Source organism: Equus quagga, chromosome 15, assembly GCF_021613505.1.
Source record: "Equus quagga isolate Etosha38 chromosome 15, UCLA_HA_Equagga_1.0, whole genome shotgun sequence".
Classification (NCBI taxonomy): domain Eukaryota; kingdom Metazoa; phylum Chordata; class Mammalia; order Perissodactyla; family Equidae; genus Equus; species Equus quagga.
In genome coordinates, this window is record NC_060281.1 from 77,027,066 (window position 1) to 77,043,699 (window position 16,634).

General features: G+C 43.3%; 1 protein-coding gene across 1 annotated transcript in view; it reads left to right on the plus strand.

The window, feature by feature from the left end:
• Nucleotides 1-16,634, plus strand: part of FBXW8 (F-box and WD repeat domain containing 8) — a 112,945-nt gene that overhangs the window by 14,546 nt on the left and 81,765 nt on the right. The window contains exons 2-3 of the mRNA XM_046638852.1: nucleotides 78-182; nucleotides 14,915-15,079. Of these exons, the coding sequence (XP_046494808.1) occupies nucleotides 78-182; nucleotides 14,915-15,079 (270 nt within the window). The remainder of the gene's footprint in view (nucleotides 1-77; nucleotides 183-14,914; nucleotides 15,080-16,634) is intronic.

Here is a 16,634-nt window from a genome sequence, read left to right on the forward strand (position 1 = left end):
TGGTAATTTAAAAGGCCTGTAAATATGAGCATTTTCATATTTCAGAATCGTAAGCTTATTTCCTTTTTTCTCCTCAGAATGAAATGGATGATGTGCCCTTCTTCGATATCCAACTGCCTTACGAATTGGCAATCAATATATTTCAGTATCTGGACAGGAAAGACCTAGGAAGGTGTGCACAGGTAAGCTGTCATTAACTGGCGTTCAAGACTTACCTATATGTGTAATTAAAGTATAGGAAGCTCCTGGGTAACAGAAATTTACTTAGGATTACAGATTTTCAAGAACTTATGAATTGTGTAGCAACTTTACTTGAGGGAAAGCAACCTTGAACTTAAAGGACTGTGTTCCCCCTCACCACGCGGTGTTTATCTTTTTGTGACCATCTGCTCCAGAGCTCTGTTCTCCTTGCAGTCTGAGTTATGGCTGACCTGTGGCAGTGTGCTCAAGGCTGACGATGCTGTGCTGGGCCTTTATTGAGCTAGCCTGAGCTGTTAATGTCCTTACCCTTTTTAATGCAAAGATGCGAGCCCTTGGTTAAATCAAGCCAGTCATTAGGTTGGGAGCTGAGGGTCAGCCTGAGGACAAAACAGTGAAGTCATGTTTTAGGCCTATAATCCAAATTACCCTTTAAACACCCGACTCCCTCTCAGTGAGGTGCGAGGTGTGAGGCGGAGGAGAGTGGCTCGCACCGAGGGAATTGCAGATCAGTGTCCCCCATCTCAGGCGTACTTTGGGGGATATGCCCACAGAGTGGATGGTGGGAGATGGCATCTGGGCCAGACTTGACTGTGTACATGAATCACAGGAGACCTCGATAAAATGCAAGTTCGGACTCAGGAGGCCTGGGGTGGGCCCGATACTCTGCATTTCTAACCAGATGATGCCAGTGTGGCTTTGGCCACTCTATGAGAGGCAAGGGTTTATGCCATTCAAATTGGTCCCCTGTTCTCTTCTATTTGGCAAAGAGTGTGTAATTTTTGGTAAGTTCAATGTGTATATGATTGCTGACCATTTGGCTTTTCATGGACAACTGTTCCCAGAAGACACTGGAGTATCCATTGTCTATAACTGCCAAAGAATTAATTTGTATAGTGGTGACCGTTTCCCATGCCTGGATTCAGTAATGCATTTTACACAAGTGCCTGTGCCTTCGAGAGAACGGTGGTAAAATGAAGTGGTAGGAGAACTGTGTGTAGAAGTCGAAAGCACCTTCGAGAATGTGAAGTCAAAAGGATTAAGGTAGTTTGAGTGGTGAAAACTGCAGCCAGATGTAGGCTCTAGAGCTCGTACCTCTGTGGCGGTTCAACGGGATCACACAAAGTACAGGACGGGTTAGGGTTTCTGGTTTTACGCTGTTTCCTTATGAAGCATTTTGCTTAATCAAAATTATTTTTCTACTTAAATGTGAATTTAAAATGTTTCCAGTATTCTTGATTGCCACAATGTTACTTAATTTGGGGGTGTTGGCAAATATTTTTTGATGCAGAGTCTGGAAATCTTTAGGAAATGACGGAAGAAATCATTCAAAGGCTGAAATTCACTAAAGAAAAATGTGTTGAAGTGTAAACTCTGCTCAGAGCCTTTCGATTGCGTCAAGAAAGAGTACGTACGTTGTCTTCTTTCCCTTGGAAATTGGGTTGGTTATGGTCTAGCTTTACACATTGGCCCTGTGCCCAAGAGTTGAAAACAAGGGTGTAGCTAAATGAGTCGAACTCCTGGATTTCAGCCTGATGCTGTTAGCCGAAGTCTTGGAGGAGGGTCTAATAGCTAGCTGCTTTCCACGAAGTCAGCATTAGCTGATAAAATCTTCCTTCTTGATAGGAGCTGCTGTTTAAGGAACCATTTCTTTTAACGTTGCTTTTTGCTCTCCTGCTTTGTAGAGGGCCATGTGGCTTTCACATCTGCTGCTGGTTTTCTCATCCAAAGAGTTTATCAGTGAAAGATAGGATCTAGTGGAAGAAGAGATCCCCTTTTGGTACAGCGGGGCTGCATTTCAGGGTAGATTGGTTATGCTGGTGAGATTATTCTGCAGGTGTGAACACTTTAATTTGCAACACAGTAGTCCAATTGTCCACTAGAATTCTTCCCTCTTTGGCCTGTTGGATTTAGGGTGTTTTTTTGTTTGTTTTTTGTTCAACCTAATTTTTAGAGTGCATGTATAAGAATAGAAAATATTCTTAAACAGAACCCCTAAGGTAGCTCTGATCCTGAAGCCAGGATTTTTTCAGAGTTTTTGCATGAACATGACAATGGATGGCCAGGAGTGTGTAGATAGAATTGGCTTTGTTTTTTTCAAGCATTAAAATAAAAATACAAGGTAATAAAAATAAGGAGCATTTTCATTTGCTTCTTGTGGTGTTTTTATTTTTAAACAGAGGAACAGAGTGCTGTTGAATGGAATGTCGTGCTACTTTATGATTTCGCTTTAGAAGGGCTTGCTCTGTCTGTCTGTCTCTTTTCTCTTTTAATCCAGCCGCCTTGGGATTTTAGTGAACTTGGGCCAGTTATGTGGAATTGGCACCATGAGTTACATGTGTGCCCTTGGAGAAAACCTGTTTGCTTAGATCTTTATGCCAAGTTGGTAACTAACAGTAAAGAACCCTGACTGGGGAGGACTTTTGTGCTTTAATTATGCTGCAGACTACACTGGAGAACTGCTTTTGCTCTGACTTGGTCTCCTTTCTGCATCCTTGCTCTTTGCCTGCTTTGTGAGGGTTTATGCTGTCAGAGCCAAAGTCCCGCTCCATTAGTGTGTGATCCTTACATCAGTGTGTGTGAGGTTGTTTTTGTGAGGAAGATTGGCCCTGAGCTAACATCTGCTGCCAATCTTCCTCTTTTTGCTTGAGGAAGATTGTCCCTGAGCTAATGTCTTTGCCCATCTTCCTCTGTTTTATATATGAGATGCCGCCACAGCACAGCTTGAGAGTGGTGCATAGGTCTGCACGTGGGATCCGAACCTGCAAACCTTGGACCCCTGAAGCGGAGCACAGGAACTTAACCACTCCGCCACCGGTCTGGCCCCAGATCCTTGTGTACTTTTGATGTGACCTCTCTAGCTTCTTGCTAGTTGTGGGAGTGTTTCATGCTGAAATGTCTCAAACAGGGTGACTTTCAGTAAGCAAAGTTATGTGTTGGGCAGTTCATTGAACGGCTTTATCATTTTGCTTTTTATAGTTTTATGTTCGTTTTTGTGTGTGGGTGCACAGGATTTCTGGCACTTTAAAGGATAATATTTTTAAATGGATAACAATTACAAAATTGCTGATTTTCAAAAGTAAAGAATTGGTTTTTAAGGGGAGGGTAAGTCTTGTGTTATATGAATCACAACATGAATAATTCTGAGGAGTAAAGGTTTTTAAGTATTTATCAACAGTTGCTTTTAAAACTTTAAAAATAATTATAAATTCAGAGGCAGTTGTAAAAAATAGTACAGAGAGGTCCTGTGTAGCCTCCCCAGTTTCCTCTGTTGGAAATGTCTTTGTAACTGTAGCGCAACACCAGACCGGGACATTGGCACTGTGCGGGCCGCAGAGCTTATTCAGGTGTCTCTAGTTTACACGCACCTTTCTGTGCGCGTGTGTTTAGTTCTGTGCAGTTTTATTACAGGGGTAGATTTGTGTGACCACACAATCAAGATGCGGCACATTCATCACAAGGGTCTCTGTGCTACCCGCACCCACCTCTACCTCCCTCCCCGTCCCTAACCCCTGGCAGCCACCAATCTGTTCTTCATCTCTCTAATTTTGTCTTGTTTTATTTTTGTATATTTTAGTTATGTGTATTTCCTAATATGTAGCTTTAGAAATTTAGCTGCATAGACAACAGTGTTATGTTTTTTGAGTAAAAGATAGAAAAATGTGCATAAAGAAAGCAATAAAGGAAAAGAAGGAAGATGCAGAGGTTAAAACTTGAGATTTCTTATAAAATTGGTGAGCGAGAAAGGTGTTACCAAACTACGTAATTCTGGAAGTAAAAGGTTAGATTATCATATTTCAAGTTTCAAGGAAAATGTGATCTTAGGATCTTCCCAGATGTCCAAATAGGAGAAACTAGAATCTGGGGTTTTATAGCTAAAGATCTTCATGAGCTCTTCAGAAGTCGGGAATCCGTAGCTCAGCGCGGCCCAATTGATTTTCCCGGCAGATGTGATTCTGAAGACCTGTGGTCGCTGCCGGGTTCCTTTGGTTCTCTTTCTCCTTTGCCACCAGACTTCTCTCAGGGAGATACGTGCAGTGCGTTCCCGAGACCCAAACGCCCTCGGGGGTTTCCTTTTAATTCATCAGGTTGTGGTGGCTGCCTCCTTTACACAGGGATAGGGAAAAGCAAAGCAGAACTAAAGAAAAGATGAGGCGCTAGATGAAACGAGAAGGGCAAACTGATGATAATCGTTTCTGCCGAGTGATGAGGACTTGGGAGTTCCTTATACCGTTCACTTTACTTTTGTGTGTTTGAAATTTTCCATAATTAAAAAGTTTAAAAGAAAAAAACCAGAAAGCAAGAGGGTATTTACTGAGAAGTTGGAACCTCTTGAGGGCAACACGTGCCAGAAGCTGACCTTTGAAAGTAAAAGCAATCTAGTTTTGTGAAGTGTTGAATTTTTAAGAAACTGGACATATTCTTTTGTCTCGTTCAGTTATTTACAGAGGGCCTACTATGTGCTATGTCCCTTTCTAGACAGGGAGTACAGCAGTGAACAAAGCATAAATCCCCTGCCTCTCAGATCTTACATTATGTGCAATAAACACATAATTAACTAGAGGGTTTCAGATGGTGATAAGTGCTATGGATAAAAATAAGACAGCAGAGGTGATGTTGGGGGTGCACTTTTAAGTGGCCAGTGGCTACTTCACAGAGAAGGTGACCCTTGGGCAAAGACCTGAAGGAAGGAGGAAGGAAACTGGGTCTCTGGCAGAGGCATATAGCAAGTGCAAAGGTCCTGAGGCGGGGCACACCTTATGTTTTGAGGAAAGCAAAAAGGTCACACTGGCCATGTTGGGGTAAGCTGAATAATGGCCCCCCAAAAGATGTTCACATCCTAATCCTCAGAACCTGTGAATATGTGACCTTTGTGGTAAAAGGGCCTTTGCAGATATGAGGAAGTTGAGCATCTTGAGCTGGGGTAATTGTCTTGGCTTATCCAGGTGGGCTCAGTGTAATTATGAGGCTCTTTATAAAAGGGAGGCAGGAGGTCAGAAAGGAGAGTAGATGCTATGTTGCTGGCTTTGAAGATGGAGGAAGGTGCCACAGACCAAGGAATGTGGGTGGCCCCAGAAGCTGGAAAAGATAAGGAAACAGATTTTCCCCGAAGCCTCCAGAAGGAATGCAGCCCTGCTGCCGACCCTTGACTTGAGACTTCTGGCCTCCAGAACTGTCAGAGAATAAATTGGTGTTGTTTTAAGACACTACGTTTGTGGTAATTTATTAGAGCATCAATAGGAAATTAATACGGGTGGGGGAGTAGTGAGCAGACAGTGCTAAAAGAAGAAATACTCAAAATGTGAAAGGCGTTTAATCCATTAAAAGAACTTGAACTTTATTTATTTGTTTTCATTCTTTTTGTTGAGGAAAGTTAGCTCTGAGCTAACATCTGCCACCAACCCTCCTCTTTTTGCTGAGGAAGACTGGCCCTGAGCTAACGTCCATGCCCATCTTCCTCTACTTTATATGTGGGACGCCTACCACAGCATGGCTTGATAAGCGGTGCATAGGTCTAAGCCCGAGATCTGAACTGGCAAACCCTGGGCTGCTGGAGCGAGCGTGAGAACTCAACTGCTGCACCACTGGGCTGGCCCCCAAAAGAACTTGAACTTTTATTCTGATTGTGATGGGAAGCTGCTGGAGCGTTTTGAGCAGAGGGTAACAAAGTCCGACTTACATTTTAAAAGAGGTCATTTTGGCTGCTGTTTGGAGAACAGGCTGCAGGGGGACCAGTTAGACTACTAGCTACTGCAATAATCCAGACAGGAGGAGGTGGTGGACCAGGACTCTACCAGTAGAAGTGGGTGGAGTCAGGATTGCTGATGGGTTGGGTGTGGGGAGAGAAAGAAGAGTCAGCAAGGACTCTAAGATGTTTGGCCTGAGCGCCTGGAAGGATGAGGCTGCCGTTAGCAACAAGGGGAAGAAGGTAGGAGGAGCGGTGTGGGAGAAGATCAGCAGTTGGGTGTGAGGCTGGAGGTGAGTTCTGGGCTGAGCTCAGGGCTGAAGATGTAAATTGGGGAGCTGTCAGCAGCACATCAGTCGTATTTAAAGCTGGGAAGCTGGACGAGATCATCAGGGAGGTGAGTGTAGCTAGAGGAGGGGATTCAGGGATTGGGCCCTGGCACACCACGATGATGATTAGACGTGGAGGAGACTGAGAAGGCGGGCCCATGAGGTAGGAGGAAGACCCAGAGTGCATGGTCCCCGGGAACCGAGCGGTAAAAGTTTTCAAGGAGGAGAAAGTGATCAAAGGTTTTAAGTGCTGCTGTTAGCCAAGTAAGAGGAGGGAGGAGAAGTGATCATTGGATGGAGCAACTTGGAGGTCACTGGTGACCTTGACCAGAATGGGTGCTGTGGTGGGGGCAAAAGTGAGTGAGTTTAAGAGCGAATGGCAAGAAAGGAAACTGAGATGAGTCTGTGTACAGCTGTCTTTCTATGGTGCGTTCTCCCTGAGTAGACTTGGTATATAAACGTGTGACTGGAACAATGACACTTTTCCCCTTTCGTGGGCCTCACTGGTAACCCTAATCCAGGCAGAGTTAATGAAGCTAATTTTTGAGCCAAGGCCTTTTTTTTACATAGCAATTCACAGTGGTGCTATAAAGCAAGATGCTGGAGACGCTTTTATTAGCACATGGTTGCAGCTGAGGCTCACTCAGTGGGCTTTTACTGCGCAGGGCCATTCCAATCCTGGTGTAGTAAAGACAGACCATTAGGCCGGTGGACAAATCAGGCTTGTGAACTTGCTAGATTTAATATAAGTTAAGAAATCAAAACAATTAGATTTCCTTTTGGTGAGACTCTTTAAAATTTACTTGTTAAAGTTTAACTAGGTCTTTTCTTGTTGATTTTTCTTTTCCTTCAGGATTAAAAGAAATTCTTAAAGCCTGTCATTTTTCTCCTTTAAAGAAGAAAAAAAGGCCACCCTCCCTTTAAAGTTGGCTAGAGAAATCGTTGGCACATTTCTGTGTTTAATACCTAATTGTGGGTACAATCCTGATCCCTTTTTGGAAGTAATTCTCACCTCTAGTTTTTATAAATCCCCCGAAGAGATTTATTGTCTGTTATCCAGGATTTAAACTTTATTCTGAGCATTATTTTCTACGAAATAAGCCCTGTGATCTGGGGTTAGCTGTGGAGACGATGCCCTGAAACATCAATGTTTTGTTCTCAGTCTTTTAGCCCATAACCCTGTTGTACAAATTTCAGACTGTATTAGTTAAAACAGCGTAGCGTTTTCTTTGAAGCTGATATCAAAATCTGTTTTCAGCTTCCAAAGTTTTTTAAGGTCTGATATATTTGAGGGTTTTTGAAAGTCTCCCTGAAAAGTTTCTCCACTTTAAAGTGGCCGAAATTTGTACAGTTTACTCTCATGAAAACTCATCCAGAATGTTTAATTTAATTGATATCTTCTAGTTTCTAATCACTGAGTACTGGATTCTCCTAAAATGCTGATGATTCAGTGGCTCCATCTAACAAAAAGCAGTCTTATAGCTAATTTCTGGACTAGAGAATCTTTTAATCTTTTGAGATTGCCCCCTATGTGGGATCAGTCTGGTAATCCAAACTGACTGTAAAGGCAGAGACCAAGACTTTCCTGTCGTGTCCCCGACTGTGGAGAAGGAGCCCCCAGTCTGGGCACATGCATGGGATGTCACTCATATGCAAGAGGAGAGAGTTTGGCAGGTGAAGGTGGGCAGTGGATGAGAATTGCTGGCCTCAGTGCCCAGCACATGGTTAGTGCCCCAGGCATATCTCAGTTGATTGACCCATAACCGTATTGTGTTTTCTCAGGTGCCGTCTGCAGAGCACTAGGCTTTTCAGACACTCCTGGCAGGAAGAGTTCAAGAAGCAACTCAGTCTAGGGAATGTGGCTTCTTACATCTCTGTACAGATATGCAACACATGTGAGTCTATTAAAAGCTCTGAGAAGTTCTGCAGTGCAGGACCCTGCTTACTTTTGTCTAACTCGGTATTCCCAAACTCGTTTGGCCCTGGGATCTTTCCTTTAGGTAACTTCTTAAAACCCTGAAGCTGCTGTTCTACTGAACATGCTTTGGGAAGTGCTGGTCTACGTAACGACATAATGACTACATTTCTATGATCTCTTAGCTGTTCTGAGTCTTTTGTCCAGTAGTTACGTTTCATAATTTTTACAAAATTTTACATTTTTTACAAAAAAGCCTCATGTATCCCAAGATCAGAATAAGCTGCCCTGTGTTTAGTTAGCACTTTCTGCCTTCGAGAACCCAAGAGGTTCTCTGTGTGTTAGCGTAAGCCCTTACCTTACACATTCCCCCTGAATTCGGGGGCCTGGTAGGGAATTACTCTCGGAACTGTTTGAGTGGCAGCCATGCTCCATCACAGCTGACGTGGGTCTGTCTCTGTCTGTGCTTCATGACTGCCTAGTGCTCAGACTCACTCTGGCACAGACAGATGGACAGACACCACCCAGTGTCATGGGCAGGCTCAGCTGTGGACCAGACATGCCAAAACTAAAAACCATGGTGTTCTAGTCAAAACTGGAGCTCTGGTGTTATTGATTCGTTATCCCGCTCTTTATTGCCTGATAGCTCGTGGTCAGATGAAGGTTTGTCTCCCTGACGCCCTTATGGCTAAGATGGAGAAGTGTGGGGTGACAGTGTGGCTAAGTGGATGTGTAACTGAGGCTGCGGCCATGCCCTGGCTGGGCTGCTTAATGGACTCACGTCAGCCTGGGGGAGGGCTCGAGCCGTTGGCCGTGGCTTCTGTCCTCAGCCCCATTCTGGGGAACTTTTTTTTTGTTTTTTAATAATTAAGACACGAAGGCCCACACACCGTATACTGTAGATGACTTATGTATGGGTGGAGTAGCTAGTGTGCTGGCTAACAGCGTTGGGATTCAAGGTGATCTGAAATGAGGAGGGGTGTGCAATGGCCTGCGATTTAAAATGGACAGAAAGTTTAGAAAGTTAAGAATTTAGGTTTGAAAAATACTACTGTGGAAGGAAGAAATGGGGACTTTCTTTTGTTTGTTTTACTTGTAGTTTGTGTTTTAAAAGACTCTGAAGAATGATGAACACCAAATTGAGATTACCCTTGGGGGGAAGAGGATGTGGACATGGACACACAGAAGCTTTAAGCTTATTAGTAATATTTTATTTCTTAAGTGGGATAGTAAGTCCTTGGGTGTTTATAATATTCTTTATAGCTTTGCGTTTGCCTTCAATATTTAATAAATTAGACAGACTCCAGAAGCTTTGGTGGACCGTTAGTTCAGTACCACGATGATGTATCTACAATGAGTGAAGCAGCAGATTAGTGTCTGATAAAAGCTTTCTGTTGACAGCACTGACAGCCCGTGTTTCGGGTATCGGTCCGTCCTGAGTACCGCATTTGAAGAAGACACTGTAGATGCACAAACGTTAGGGTACGTTCAGAGAGAATGGGTAGGGGAGCTAGTCCTGTGACAGTTAGTTGAAGGAAATGGGTAACATTTAGACCAATGAAGAAATGACTAAGGGGTAATGTCATGGCTGTCTTCAGCCATTTCAGGAGCTGTCAGGGAGAAGAAGGAATAGACTTTTCCTTCAAAAGGGCAAAATCAGGACCACAGGTGGCATCTGTTTTCTAAATAATGGAAGGAAGCACTTTTTTTTTTTGTAAGGAAAACTGGCCGTGAGCTAACATCTGTTGCCAGTCTTCCTCTTTTCTTACTTGAGGAAGATTGTCCATGAGCTAATATCCGTGCCAGTCTTTGTCTGTTTTGTATGTGGAACGCCATCACAGCGTGGCTTGGTGAGTGGTGTGTAGGTTCGCACCCAGGATCCGAACCCGTGAACGCTGGGCCACTGAAGTGGAGCGGCAAACTTAACCACTATGCCACTGGGCCTGCCCCAGGAAGCACTTTCTTTGTCTTCCACATATGGGTGAAATCATATGGTGTTTGTCCTTCTCTATCTGGCTTATCTTGCTTAACATCATACCTTAAGTTCATCCATGTTGTGACAAATGGGACAATTTTGTCTGTTCTGTGGCTGAGTAGTATTCTATTGTATATATATGCCACATATTTATCCATTCATCAGTCGATGAGCACTTGGGTTGCTTCCATATCTTGGCCATTGTGAACATTGTGAACATAGGGGTGCGTAAGTCTCTTTGAATTGTTGATTTCAAGTTCTTTGGATAAATACCCAGTAGTGGGATAGCTGGGTCGTGTGGTATTTCGATTTTTAACTTTTTGAGAAATCCTCATACTGTTTTCCATGGTGGCTGCACCAGTTTGCATTCCCATCAGGAATGTATGAGGGTTCCCTTTTCTCCACATCTTCTCCAACGTTTATCTTTTGTTTTGGTGATTGTAGCCATTCTTACGGGTGTGAGGTGATATCTCAGTGTAGTTTTGATTTGCATTTCTCTGATGATCAGTGATGTTGAACATGTGTTCACGTGCCTGTTGACCATCTGTATATCTTCTTTGGAAAAATGTCTGTTCACATCCTCTGCCCATTTTTTGTTCTTGAGTTGTATGAGTTCTTTATATATTTTGGAGATTAACCCCTTGTCCAATATAGGACTTGCAAATATTTTCTCCCAGTTGGGGGGCTGTCTTTTCATTTTGTTCCTGGTTTCCCTTGCCTTGTAGAAGCTCTTCAGTCTGATGAAGTCCCACGTGTTTATATTTTCTTTTGGTTCCCTTGGCCGAGTAGACATAATATTCGAAAAGATCCTTCTAAGACACATCAGAGAGCATACTGCGTATGTGTTCTTCTAGAAGTTTTATGGTTTCAGGTCTTACCTTTAAGTCCTTGATCCATTTTGAGTTTATTTTTGTATATGGCAAAAGATAATGGTCTACTTAAATTCTTTTGCATGTGGCTGTCCAATTTTCCCAGCACCTTTTATTGAAGAGACTTTCCTTTCTCCATTGTATGTTCTTAGCTCCTTTGAAAATTAGCTGTCCATAGATATGTGGTTTTATTTCTGCGCTCTCAATTCTGTTCCATTGATCTTGTATCTGTTTTTGTACCAGTACCATGCTGTTTTGATCATATAGCTTTGTAGTATGCTTTGAAGTCAGGGATTGTGATGCCTCCAGCTTTGTTCCTTTTTTCTCAAAATTGCTTTAGCTATTTGGGGTCTTTCGTTGCCCCATATGAATTTTAGGATTCTTTGTTCTATTTCCGTGAAGAATGTCATTGGGATTCTGATTGGGATTGCATTGAATCTGTAGATTGCTTTAGGTAGTATGGACATTTTAACTGTGTTTATTTTTCTACTCCATGTGCATGGAATCTCTTTCCATCTCTTTATGTCATTGTTGATTTCTTTCAATAATGACTTATAGTTTTCAGTGTATAGGTCTTTCACCTTCTTGGTTAAATTTATTCCTAGATATTTTATTCTTTTTGTTGCAGTTGTAAATGGGATTGTATTCTTGTTAGTTTGTTATTAGAGTATAGAAATGCAACTGACTTTTGTAAGTTGATTTTGTACCCTACAACTTAGCTGTAGTTGTTGATTATTGCTAGTAGTTTTCTGATGCATTCTTTAGGGTTTTCTGTATATAAAGTCATATGGTCTGCAAGTAGCGAGAGTTTCACTTCTTCAGTTTGGATACCTTTTATTTCTTTTTCTTGCCTAATTGCTCTGGCCAAAACCTCCAGTACTATGTTGAATAAGAATGGTGATAGTGGGCACCCTTGTCTTGTTCCTGTTCTCAGAGGGATGGCTTTCAGTTTAGGAAGCACTTTCTAAAAGACTGCTTTGCAGTAGGTCAGACTGATTTGGGAGGTCAGCTCTTCACCAGAAGCCTGCTACCAACCAAGCATGCTGTGAGGAGCTTTCCTGTGACAGGAAGTTGTGCCTAATTGATCTCCAGGACCCCTCTTAATTCTTCAGTTTCTAAACCATTGAAGCCTTGAGCCAGTGTGACACCTTTAGCATGATAGTGTGACACTTTGGTTCAGAAAAGTGACAGAAGACTTGCCACTTTTTTTTTTTTTTTTTTTTGGTGAGAAAGATTGGCCCTGAGCTAGCATCTGTGGCTAGTCTTCCTCTTTTTGCTTGAGGAAGATTGTCCCTGAGCTAACACCTGTGCCAATCTTCCTTTTTTTTTTCACCCCAAAGCTCCCCAGTACTGCATAGCTGTATATCCTAGTTGTAGCTTCTTCTAGTTCTTCTGTGTGGGATGCCACCTCAGCATGGTTTGATGAGTGGTGCTAGGTCTGTGCCCAGGATCCAAACTGGTGAAGCCCAGGCTGCCAAAACAGAGCACACGAACTTAACCACTTGGCCACGGGGCCGGCCCCAGACTAGATAACTTTAATTGACCTTAAGTTTGCTGATTCTTCTGCTAGCTTAAATTTCTTGTTGAGCCTCTCTAGTAAATTTTTTGTTGCAGTTACTGTACTTTTCAACTCTGAAACTTCTATTTGGTTCTTTTTGTAAAAATTTCTCTCTCTTCCTCAATATTCTATACTTGAAACATTGTGCTCACACCTTCATTTCTTTAGACTTGCTTTTCTTTAGTATTTTGAATATATTTATAATAGCTGATTTAAACTCTTTGTTTAGTAAGCCCAACGTCTGGACTTCCTAAGGGTCATTGACTGCTTTTTCTTTCTGTCTGTGGGTCATACTTTACTGTTTCTTTGCATGTCTCATAGTTTTTTTGTTAAAAAATGGACTTTTAAAATAATGTGACAACTCTCGAAATCAGATTCTCTCCCATATGGAGGGTTTGTTGTTGCTTCTGTTTGTTTGTTTGGTGATTTTTCTGAGCTAACTCTCTAGTTTGTTTTCTTTGTCATGTGCAACCACTGAAATCTCTGCTCAGTTAGTTTAGTGGTAGCTAGTGATCAGATGGAGATTTCCTTAAGTACATGAACCATTAAATCTCCCTGCCTTTGCTGAGGTGCTCTCTGTATGTTGGGGGCCACCTTCAATGTGTCACCAGTTTACAGCTGTGCCTTAGCCTTCGCATCCTGCTTGTTTAGAGCCTCAAGGTTGGCCAGAGTTGAAAGATCAGGGCCTTCTCAGGTCTTTCCTGGGCTCACACATAGTCCTCCACGTGCTCATGGCATTCTTGAGTCCCAGGAATATATTGGAGCCTTTCAGAGTCCCCTATGGACATCCCATTCCCCAGGTTTTCCTTTTAAACCTTTTGGTCAACCTATTTTTAGCCCCAGCTGGTAATGAGGCATTGGGCAGCTGCAGGGTTAAGCAGTTGTCCCTTATGGTTTCTGAGAAATACTCTGGAGATAGGACAGAGCAAGATCCAAGTCAGGTCTGACAAAGACAAGCTTTCAGAATAGAGCTTTCCAGCAAGCTGCCAGGCAGGTCAAATGGTGGCAGTTCTCTGGGGACGGCACTTTTGGGGAGCTGTACACCGATCTGGCCTCCCCAGTGGCTGCTAGGCGGCTGGTTTTTACAGCTACCATAGTTGTAAGGATGTTGGTTTTCAAGGCTACTGTAGGGCTGGAGGAGGAGGATGGGATTAGTGCAAGTTAAAACAACACACTATTCTTATCAAAATTCAGCCGTTTTTCTTGAATAAATGTTCCTCAGAATGTTTCAGGCCTTTAATTAATTTCCAGAGTTCTGAAAAAGTTGACTTTGACGCTTTTTGGCAGTATTCTTGTTGCTTTTATGGAGGAGCAGATTTTTCGGAGATCTTTACTCTGCAGTCCTGAAAGTTAGCTCCCTATCAGTAAGTACTTCGTTAAACAAGGCACCCTGTGCGACGAGAGTCTGTCACGCACATGCTGTGTGCTCTCTCCCTTACTTTGTCTCATATTCCGTCTTCTTGTCTGTGTATTTGATGTCTCGAAGTGGTCCCAAGGGACTGTTAAGGAGCACAGCTTATTGTAAACCACGGGTCGTGACTCTTCTTTTTAGAAGGGGTTTGCACGCATTGGATGGGCAGCGAACACAATGTGTGGCAGACCAAGAGCATGTTGATCTGCTGGCTCAGTTTCTCATCTTGCCGGCAGAGTCCAACCTTTTCAGTCTGCCCAACTTTGTACACTATCCTCTGGTGAAGTAAATCCATCCTTCCCCCAAGTTAGGGTTGGAAGAGAAGGCACTGATAGCAAAAATGGCCGTTTCCTCTTGATACTGTTGGGATTTGAAATTCAGTCCAGACGTAGCGTTAATTTCTCTATAACAGATCTTAGAGACCTGGTTAACAGCTCGAGTTTTCTGTTAAATATTTTTTTAATCTATGCATTTAAAATCTAAGTTTTCACACATAATATAAATTTGAATTTCTCATAGGACCAGAAGTTTTGAGTTATGAATATTTATTTTATTACAGCTTTTTATTTCAGAGGCCATCAGTCTCCAGCTCTATAAGATGGAAATACAAGTGCCTATTGGTAAAAAGTAAAGAGCTTCTTTTCTGAAAAGCTGTGTATGATTGTGTGTGTATTAACGTGTTACAGTGTGTATTTTTTGCCTTTTGTGTATTTGTGTTTTTTTCTTATGTTATATAATAATTTAACCAAATAGTCTAAAATGTGATATCAGATGGTGGTACAATTTTGAAATCTTGAAAGATAAAACTGGAAACATTTGCTTGTATTTTTTTTCACCTCGGAGTGTTTTGTTAATGAGACATTTTATACTGCCATAAACCCAGGGCAACAATAAAGTTGTTGATTGATTTTTGGATGACAAAGGGCTTCTCTAATTGCAGAATTTGACACTTGTGTCACTTGCGCTGTTTTAGGTGAGCAAGACGTGGAAGGTGATTGCGGAAGATGAAGTGCTCTGGTACAGGCTGTGCCAGCAGGAAGGGCACCTTCCTGAGAGCAGCATCTCAGATTATTCTTGCTGGAAGCTCATCTTGCAAGAGTGCCGAGCCAAGGAACACATGTTGCGAACCAACTGGAAGGTAGGCAGTGGCCAGTATCATTACCTGTAGAGGAATAGCCTACAAGGACACGGGAATCCAAGCCCGGGATTCAACACCGAGTCCCGTTACAGCCCGAGGTTAACTGCCAAAATCAGAGAGGGGGGATGGTGAGCGCACCTTCCGCTGTTGGTCATCTCTTGTCTATGTTGTTCGCCATGAGGCTATCTGCCCCCATTTTCAACCACAGTATTGGGAGCATCCTGTTGTCCTCCAGGAGAGGAAGAGGGAGACTGCGGTGCCAGTCCCCTCCCCTCTGGTGGTTGGGGTCTTTGGAGGTGTGCTCAGTGCAGCCCCCTTTCACTTTCACCATCCTAGATGGATCAAGAAGGCAGAAGCACCCCCTGAATACAAAAGAGGAGCTGAAAATGCTCTTTCCAGGAAACATATTAAACGTCTCTACGTACTGTCTTCTCTTCCCTCACATAACCTATTGGCTTGCTTCCATAACATTTATCACTTCAAAGTCTCTGCAGAAATGTTAGATCACAGCCCCGAATTTTCCCAGTGAGGTGTTTCTTAGGAAGCGGCTGTCAGGAAGAGTGTTACATAAAGCTGTCGGAGGCATGACGAGACAGTAGTGGGGGAGTGCCTCTCCGCCTGGGTAGCTGGGTATCCAGTTGTTTGGAAGGGATAGAACCACGCTCTTTCCACTCCTGTAAAGGTCAATCCTAATAGACTTTGAGATTAACAAGCTTTTGCTCATTACTGATGGTGACATATTGCCTATGTGCATGTCTGTCCCCAGTCACCTCATAACCTGATTAGAGACCGATACTCTTGATCTGGGCAACCTCACAGTTTTTTTCTAGTGAAGTTAATAGGAGCAGTGTTTCTCTAATTCAGGATTTCTCAGCCCCAGCACTAGTGACATTTGGGGCCAGATAATCCTTTTTGCTTAGGGCTGTCCTGTGTATTACAGTATGTTGAGCAGCATCTGTAGCCTCTCCCCGGGAGAGGCCAGTAGCACTCTCTTCCTCCCTGCAGTCATGACAACCAAAAATGTCTTCAGATGTCAGCAAAGGTCACCTGGGGGGCAAAGTCACCGCTGGTTGAAAACTACCTTTCTAAGGAGAATTTGCATAGCTTTCCTTTCTTGGGCCGTCAAGACAGCACCCTAAGTCACAATCACGCTGGCCCCACAGCTGCATCCACACCAGGTAATGACCTCGTGTGGAGGTGCCCAGCCCTCCTGACTGTGTGTTTGCTCGGGTGCGTGTGAGGACGCGGCAAGAGGCAGGCCCGAGGCTTTGACAGAGCTGCTTCAGCAGGCTGGGGGCCGGAAAGCAGAGGCTCTACCCCTGGTAGGAGTGGCTGTAATTTCAGGAAAGCTCGAGAGCTGGGCGTTAACTAGGGCCTTTCTGCCTGGAAAGGAGGGATACTTTGAGATTTGTAGGCGTGAGAGCTGGAGATATTCAGGTCACCCTGGCTTGAATTCAGAGATGTCAGACCCAGAGAGAGAAATCAGCAGCTGAGTTCTTTGTTTCCCCTTTGGTAATAGCGAAAGGCTGGGAGGGAGGCAGGGACCTCCTCATCT